Source organism: Nicrophorus vespilloides, unplaced genomic scaffold, assembly GCF_001412225.1.
Source record: "Nicrophorus vespilloides isolate i.1.1-1 unplaced genomic scaffold, Nicve_v1.0, whole genome shotgun sequence".
NCBI lineage: Eukaryota > Metazoa > Arthropoda > Insecta > Coleoptera > Silphidae > Nicrophorus > Nicrophorus vespilloides.
In genome coordinates, this window is record NW_017097671.1 from 37,311 (window position 1) to 45,776 (window position 8,466).

Genomic DNA, 8,466 nt, shown 5'->3' on the forward strand with positions numbered 1-8,466 from the left:
CCAATTAGTAAAAATACAATAATAATGGAAATACAAATTATGATATATTTATATAATTGCTCTATTATTATTAGTGCTTCGTTAGATATAAAAATAAAAAATGTATCTTCAATATTATCAGAACCTTTAGCTTTTGGGACTATGGGCTCATACTGTTTGTTGGGGCTGGACTAACACTCTAGAGACTTTGAGCTAACACTGTATGCCTTGGACTGACACTGTTTTGAGAGCTCTGGTCTAATACTGTTTACTCGCGCCAGAAAAAACAGAAGCGGTGCTACTGATCGGAAGGAGGAAAACAAGACCAATAAAATTTACCATATCAGGCACAGAAATAACGCCGAAGAAAGTCATTAAATACCTGTGGGTCTCCATTGACAGTATCCTGAGCTACGCCGAGAATATCAGGGCAGTAGCCATCCGAGCAGCAGAAACAACTACGGCTGTAAGCAGGTTGATGCATAACAAGGGTGTGCCGAAGTCTAGCAAGAGAAGATTGCTAGGAGTAGTGGCACAATCTATTATGCTGTACGCTGCTCCTATATGGGAACAGGCAATGATAGTTCTAAGCTATAGGAAAGTGCTAGAAACGGTTCAACGGAGAGGAGAAATTAGGATATGCAGCGCGTATAGGACAATTTCTCGAGACGCAGTGCAGGTGATAGCTGGTGTGCCACCAATAGAGCTCCTTGTTCTGGAGAGAGATGAGAGGCAGAGGGGCGCGACCAAAGTGGATGCTCAAGCCAGACTGCTGCAAAAATGGCAAGATAAATGGCACAGATCGGAAAAATTAGCCTGGACTCGGCGCCTAATCCCTTGGTTAAGCAGAAAGCACGGTGAAACAACATTTCACCTGAGCCAGGCGCTGTCTGGTCATGTATGCTTTGGCAAGTACCTGCACATTATTGCAAAGAAGAAAAAAGAAAGGTGCTGGTACTGTGAGAAGGACGATACCCCTGAGCACACGCTTTTTAGGTGCTGCAGATGGGTTAGAAGGAAGCACGAGGCGGAGGCAGAATTGGGAGTTCTGCTAGAGCCAGAAAATGTTATCAGTGAAATATTGCAGAGTGCGGAGAGCTGGGATATTGTAGCGTACATATCAGAGATGTTACTAAGCAAAGAAGAAGACTAGCGGAGGCTGCATAGGGCCTACGAGGACAGTGGCAGTGCAGTGCAGCATTAACATGATCTAAAGGAAATGCTCTGAGTTAACACTGTTTTAAAGCTTTGGACTAACACTAGTACTATCAATTTAACCCAAGTTTGGATTATTTGTGTTTATGAACTGGGCTCTGGGCTGCAGCCCAAAAAGATTAAGTCTAAATCTGCTCCATTTTATTTAAAGTGCAATAGTTCACAAATAAATTTTAATTCGTTTCTCTTTCTTTAACTATGAACTGTAAATTGAGAATTAATTTTACCTTAACTCTTTGAGTGGCCAGAAATTCCTAAATTTCTAGACCCAACAAATTTGTAGACAACTTCGTCAACTTGTTAATCATCAAATTGTATGGCCTATAATGATTCATCCCTTGGCTTACCAACCAAATTAAATGGTAATTCGTCTATTTTGAACATTATCTAGAAAATTATTTTCAATAGGTGAGACAATGTGTGTCCCACCACCATCAAAACATGATTGAGATCATAAATATGTATTTGGTAATAATTTATTTAGTGATCAAATAATAGCAATAGCAACAATGGACAACATTTAAAAACCAAAAGAAAGCAAAAAGATATTGAACTATCCTTTAACATATAAATATTGCTACTAGAATAATTTGGAATAAGGAATAAGAATAAGAAGAATGTATTTTAGTTTCATACATTTATTAATAATGATTTTGTATTTTTGTTCATTTAATAACATTATTCAACTTAACATTATTTTTCAAATTAATATACAAAATATACATCAAAATGTACCGAAAGCTAAGTAAAGTCAAAGTAACTATTTCTGAAATATATTTGAAACTTTTAATTCTGTAAAATTAAGTTTATTATAGATTTGCTTAATAAATAAATTGCTTTAACGTATCTACAATAAATACATTATAAAACGTATAGACAATATTCAATATTCCTTTGCTATGGTTTTTAATAATTTGAATTATCAATTTCGCCTTCATCGAAACTTATTACAAAAAAGAAGGAGAATTATCAATAATTGTTTAATTTATTTAAAACTAAATTTGAACATAATAATCATTATTCATCTACATTATTTCTACAATAAGTAATAACAACATTTTTTTAAAATTAATCCAAACAGAATCTTCTTAAGTTCTTCCTTTGCATAATTCATGCACTTTATCCCTAAAACTCAAAACGTTCTTTCCATTTTCGTCCTCGTAACCGGGCGCAGATTTTTTAACCCTCTCATACCATTTTATTATATTCTGGTATTGAGACAAATCAAAATCAAGTACATCCAAAGTACTTATGTAAGTGACTAAAGATAGATCAGCAATTGTCAATGTTTCTCCAGCGAAGAAAGCTGTTTTACCCAAAAGATTATTAATAATGTTTAGAACACTGCAAATACCTGGAATCGCAGATTTGTTTAGTACTGATTCCTCAAAGAACACCGGAAACTAAAAAATATGTAAATGTATACACAAAATGTATTACTTTTGGGATTTTATTTACAATGTAATCTCTGATATGCGGATTCAGAGCTACTATTTCGAAGTACAACCTCTGATCTACCATCGCTCGTTTCTTCGGATCCTTTGGATATAGTGCGTCAGTTTTTCCATATTTGTTGACTAAATAAGTCATAATGACTCTGCTCTCTCCTAGACTAAGATCTCCATCCTTCATTGTTGGTACAGTGTGAAGTGGATTCATCTAAAAATTATAATTTTATATTAATTAGATACCAGAAGGATAAGACAGCTGTGGGTCTTATTCATTTGCTATACTAAGATTTAGGGACCACGAGGTGGGGCCCACAAAAAATATTGGAATTAGAATATTTTTTTGTTAAGGTGCCCACGACAAATTTATGTTTGATAATTAGTGAAATTGATGTACCTTCAAGAAGTAAGGTTCAAATTGTTCACCTTCCATAACGTTTATGAAATTCAGATTCATTTTCAAATCGATGGCTCTAGCAGTCAGAAGGACGGCCCTGCATGGTGGACTACTTGGAACGTAGTAAAGTTCTACAACCATTGTGAATTGTGAATTTATTTTTTAATGTATGTTATTTTATAGTCAAATGCTTGCAGTTATTCTTTGTTCCTTTGTAATAACTAATTTATTTATAATGATCCTAATTATAAACAACAACAATAATATTATTTTTAGTTATTATTAGTAATTATATTAAAAACAATCTTTTGTTGTTGAGTATTTATATAAGTTATAGAGGTACTCAAGAAATTGGCCAGATGTAGGTGTATGATATAAAGAAATAGAACGTTTGTATTATTTATAAAATAAAAACTTTTATTAGAGCGTGCATTTTATGACAACTTTACAAAATCAAAGTATTATGCGTTTATTTGAGTTCTCTTTAATTTTTTTCTGTGAATTAAATATGTGCAGAAATCGGATGGTGCATCGTCTATCTGCCCTTCATCAGATTGTCGACGAGAGCCTTGAAGGCAAGAACGTTCTTGCCGTTGGCCTCCTCGTAACCTGGAGCGTTCTTCTTAACGACATCCAACCACCTGATGATGTTCTTGAAGGAGGACAGATCGAAGTCGACCACTTCCAAAGTGGTGACGGTGGCGACGAGTGTCAAGTCGGCGATGGTCAGTTGCTCACCGGCGGCGTAGGTGGACTTGGACAAGAAGGTGTCCAGGAATTGGAGAGCATCCATGATCTTGGTCTTCTTCTCAGGGTCGAAGGCGGCACCGGCGAAGTAAACTGGGTACTGTAATTTATTGTTAGTTAGTTTGATTACACTTCTTTTTCTTATATTTATGAAAGTAACTTACGTAGTAATCAGCCAAACGCTGGTACAATGTTCCCAAGTCGAAGAACATCCTTTGGTCAACGACGGCGCGCTTCACCGGGTCCTTGGGGTACAGGGAGTCGTCCTTGCCGTACTTGTTGACCAAGTATCCCATGATGGCGCGGCTCTCCCACAGACTGAATCCATTATCGTTGATGGTTGGAATAGTATGTTGTGGGTTGATCTAAATAAAAATTACAAAATACATTCATACAAATTGTTCTAATATACTTATTTTATAATTTTAGTAAACTTTTACTTTGAAACTCGACCGGAAAATGCGTAAACATCATTCAAATTAAGAAATTTCCTGTCATAGTTATATTTCCATTGCACATTATTTACACATAAGTAAAAAATATACATATTTCTACTTCTTTTCTCTATATAATTATACAGAAAATGACTGTACATTAATGTTCTATAATGATGCAACAAAAACATCGTGAAAAAACTATTGTTTTCAAAAACATTACAATTTGCTTTTCTAAATCATATTTTTATCACTGATTCTTCTAGAAACAATGTTTATCAAAATCTATATCACATTTTGATTTGTATTCAGTATTTGTAATTAATTGACAGTTTCAAAAATTATCTATTTAAAAAAAATGTCAATGTTTCGCATTGATTCTTCAAGAAACAATAATCTATGTCACGTTTTGATTGATATTCAGAATTTTTAATTAATTGACAGTTTCTAAAAGTATCCATATTCAAATGTTTTCAAGTATTTATTCAGTTACTTACTAATTTCTCTTTCGCTCTGATTCTTCACATTATGATTGACATTCAGAATTTGGAATTCATTGATAGTTTCAAAAAGTATTCCTATTCAATAATAATTCTTGTTATCAAGTAGTTATTCAGTTACTAACTAATGTCTGTTTCGCTCTGATTCTTCTAGAAACTACGTTTAAAGCAATCTATTTCACATTTTCATTGTTATTCAGAATTTGTATGTAATTGACAGTTTCAAAAAGTATCCCTGTTCAATAATGAATCATGATTTCAAGTAGTTATTCAGTTACTAATTAATTTCTGTTTCGTACTGATTCTTCTAGAAACAAGTTTTAAAACAATCTATGTCACAATTTGATTGAATTTGTAATGAAGCGATAGTTTTAAAAAGTATTCATATTCTATATAATGATCCATGTTTTCAAATAGTTATTCAGAAATCACAAGTTATATAATGATTCTTAGAAAACATTATTTTCCAACTAGCTATGATGAAAAAATTGCCTTTTCATGTGTATTTTCTTGTAGTCTTGGCTTAAGAACTAGTCCAATCTGCCAATAAATTCTAAAATAAGATTTATGCGCATTTCTTAAAGTTAATTAAATAAGTTGATTATGCATTTATATTAGTGCATAGAATAATTGTTGAACAACATAAGCCTAACTTAAAGAAAGAAAAAATTGAAGAATTATAAATGTAACGTAACAATGCATAAATAAATGGGACTTTATAACTGTTATTTTCATATGCAACAATAATGTCACTTGCATTTACTTTAGGAATTTAAACTGCATTTTTTTTATCACACCTTCCTTGATAACAGGTTACCCAACCAATATTTACCAAGAGTTTATCAAAGTTTGTTTACACAATTAATATTATTTATGTTGCGAATTAGATATAAATGCAGACAAAATAAAACAAATCAGTATAGTTCAGACTACAAAATTTAACCACAACTTTGTAAAATTACCCCCACTATTACATATAAAGGGTGCGTCTTAAAGTCAAGAATTACTGTACTTACAATTGATATCGAGTAATCACAATAACTATGAATGAAGTGAATATAATGAAGAAAAAAAATATGAAAGTTTCCGCGACTGGAGGTATGACGGAATACTGCGGTCGGTGGCTTTCCGGCCTTGTAATGGGAAACCCAATTACAGCGCTTAGCAATTGCTTGGAACAATTAAACCGGTATAGCAATACTTCGAGATATTATGTAACATCGAACGTAAACAAACATNNNNGATGCAACAGTTTATTGATTTCTCTTTTTATTTTATACATTTATTTAACTGGATTATATGAGTATAAACAGGTCTTGTAATGCAATCCGAAAACTTTCTTCTTGAACTTTAATGGAATGTGTTACAGTTATAGGCAGGTTTCCATCTGAGGCGAATTGCATCACCTTGCGCGTATGCAATGAACCCGAAATTTTGGTGGAAGCATGACTTTCCAAAAAGAATTATAGTGGTTAATAGTAAATTGAATGATGAAGGACAACCGGTTCGACGGATGTAATCCGTTCATTATCAAGGCCGTGAAATTGTTATTTTCAGCTGCCAACGCAACACTCCGCCAACTATCCTCCGTATCCGCATTCAGCAAATTGAAAATAAACTTTTTCGCATGAGCCGGTCAATTGGCTTTTAACTGAACGTTCGCTGTAACCCCTTTGTTTTGCTGAATATTACCTTGAGGAATTCTGGGGTCATGTGTTCGCCCTTCATCAGATCGGTGAGCTTCAAGTTCAACTCGACACCAACGGCTTTGGCAGCCAAAAGGACGGCCCTGCATGGGGCGCTGCCGGGAACGTAGTAGAAATCGATGGGCATCTATGAAAAGAAAATTCACCATGAAAGCAAAAACAATTCTAGAAACATTGCTAATAATAGTAGCGGATTATTATTTACGTTGTTGTTTAAACAAACAATTATGTACCGGCCGGCCGGCTTTTTCCGCTTGTCATTACAATTAAACTTACATCACTAACAACTTTGTATTGTAACAATTGTAACTAATATATCTGTTAAACCAGTTATCAACTACAGTATATTCCGCTTAATCGGGACAAATCTTAAAGAACGGAATCAAAACCGAGCAAATAACAAATAGAACTTCGGATAATTGGGACAATCGGGACAACTGTACTAATCCCGTTGTGTCCCGATTAAGGAGAGTCAATTGAATTTACAAAAAAAGGAAATATATTATAATTATTTATTGCAACTGAAGTTGGGAGTGGTTACATTATTATCTAGTTATTTTTTTTGTTGTTATTAAAACTTACGGTTGTTTTGTTAAATGCGTCGGCAATCACACAAGAGAAAAGAGGCGACTGAATTCAGTTGGCGGAGAGCCTTGGTTTATGTACGACCAATTCGTATTCCTCCGCACTCCGCCACCGGTCACGCATTCCCTCACCCAGCTCCACTCGGATCTGGGTTACGTCAGGCCAACATAGATAATCAGCGAGTTGGAGATGAGTTTACTAAATCCGCTATGACTGTTGTAAAATCGTTTCAAAACAACACAAACAAGCAACATTTCTTGCTCTTTCCGTCCAAGGTGCACAATCAATTAATTCAAATCACAATTACTTTAATTAATATCACTTTTCAAATAAACTTGTATAATTGTAATTAAAGTTACTTTTTATTGCAATTATGAATATTTACAATGATCAAAGGACAACATTGCTAATTTTACAAATTATTGTTGTTTAAAAACAGACTAATCATAATTAAAGTTTCTGTTTTATTACATTCATGAATATTTAAAATACACATAAAATGTCATTAGTTAAAAAAAATTGTATAATGAAAACTCTTCAATTTGCCATTTCTTAATTTCAATATTATAATTCTTTTTATCATTTGTCTTCAGTATTTTTGTTTAGTAGTTAAAACACACATAAATCATGTCTACTTTTAGTATTTTTCTCTGTCGACGAATTCAAATTGTTAATTTGCAAATATTTTCATTTGAAGTTCTTAGCAAACTTTATTTAAACAAATGATTATTATTAATATTTACAGTATTTTTTTATACTAAATTATTCTTGCAGACAAAAAAAATATTAATTACTATTTTTATATTTTTTTAGTAATAATTATCGTCTTATTTGATGTTTATAGTTATCAACTATAGATAAGATAAATATTAGATTCAACTAAACTTCTTTAAGATACACCAGATAGCTTAATGAATTGCAGAAAATGCTCTAATTTATATATTTCATTATATTACCGAAGTAAATGTTTGTAACATGTTTAATAACCAATGTAAATCTCTGTAGAGTAGCGTTTGTCAACCTTTTCACTATTATTCTTGGCATATTTGTATGTAATTCTGAAAATATCATTGCATTCCAGTAATAAAATCAAATTTCTACATTTAATCTAAACCAGTATATAAATCATTTTGTACAATCAGGTTTACACTACATTAGATTTGTTACTTTTCAGTTGTTTTTATTATACATGTTGAACAATAAAGAATTACATAGTTGTATCAATAACTATAAAGCAAAGACTTATGACCTTTTGAAACATTTCACGACGCTTTGAAATATGAAAGAAAATATTACTTTCAAAAGCGAGAGAGAACCAGGTTTAATTAGAAAAATGAACCCCGAACTTCAATGTGTATTTAAACAATAATGTAAATCTTCGAATCTAAGAAGTCCAACTAATGTACTGTATAATGTAAAATTTATTAAATAGTTAATAAAAAAGCTAAATTTGTT

The 8,466-nt window shown here is 32.6% G+C and overlaps 3 protein-coding genes across 3 annotated transcripts; 1 reads left to right on the plus strand and 2 right to left on the minus strand.

Moving 5' to 3' along the window:
• Positions 1–141: 141 nt before the first annotated feature.
• On the plus strand, positions 142–1,132 carry LOC108560651. Its single transcript, XM_017918293.1, has 2 exons — positions 142–154; positions 327–1,132. The coding sequence occupies exons 1-2, from the start codon at positions 142–144 to the stop codon at positions 1,130–1,132; spliced, it is 819 nt and encodes a 272-aa protein (XP_017773782.1).
• A 1,150-nt stretch (positions 1,133–2,282) lies between these two features.
• On the minus strand, positions 2,283–3,180 carry LOC108560652 (glutathione S-transferase 1-like). The gene is made up of 3 exons (XM_017918294.1): positions 3,040–3,180; positions 2,653–2,853; positions 2,283–2,597 (listed from the first exon to the last, which is right to left on the minus strand). Exons 1-3 carry the CDS (start codon positions 3,178–3,180, stop codon positions 2,283–2,285), a joined length of 657 nt encoding a protein of 218 aa, XP_017773783.1.
• A 253-nt stretch (positions 3,181–3,433) lies between these two features.
• LOC108560654 (glutathione S-transferase 1-like) lies at positions 3,434–7,107 on the minus strand. Its single transcript, XM_017918296.1, has 4 exons — positions 7,009–7,107; positions 6,413–6,553; positions 3,951–4,151; positions 3,434–3,886 (listed from the first exon to the last, which is right to left on the minus strand). The coding sequence occupies exons 2-4, from the start codon at positions 6,551–6,553 to the stop codon at positions 3,575–3,577; spliced, it is 654 nt and encodes a 217-aa protein (XP_017773785.1). The 5' UTR covers positions 7,009–7,107; the 3' UTR covers positions 3,434–3,574.
• Between the last annotated feature and the right edge of the window lie 1,359 nt (positions 7,108–8,466).

Bases quoted from the DNA above. Each gene is read 5' to 3' on its own strand.
- LOC108560652 (XM_017918294.1), bottom strand. From the start codon at position 3,180: ATGGTTGTAGAACTTTACTACGTTCCAAGTAGTCCACCATGCAGGGCC. The intron at 2,854-3,039 runs GTACATCAATTT...TATAATTTTTAG, and splicing joins TTGAACCTTACTTCTTGAAG to ATGAATCCACTTCACACTGT. The intron at 2,598-2,652 runs GTAAATAAAATC...CATATTTTTTAG, and splicing joins CGCATATCAGAGATTACATT to TTTCCGGTGTTCTTTGAGGA.
- LOC108560654 (XM_017918296.1), bottom strand. From the start codon at position 6,553: ATGCCCATCGATTTCTACTACGTTCCCGGCAGCGCCCCATGCAGGGCC. The intron at 4,152-6,412 runs GTAATATTCAGC...ATTTTTATTTAG, and splicing joins TGACCCCAGAATTCCTCAAG to ATCAACCCACAACATACTAT. The intron at 3,887-3,950 runs GTAAGTTACTTT...AATAAATTACAG, and splicing joins AGCGTTTGGCTGATTACTAC to TACCCAGTTTACTTCGCCGG.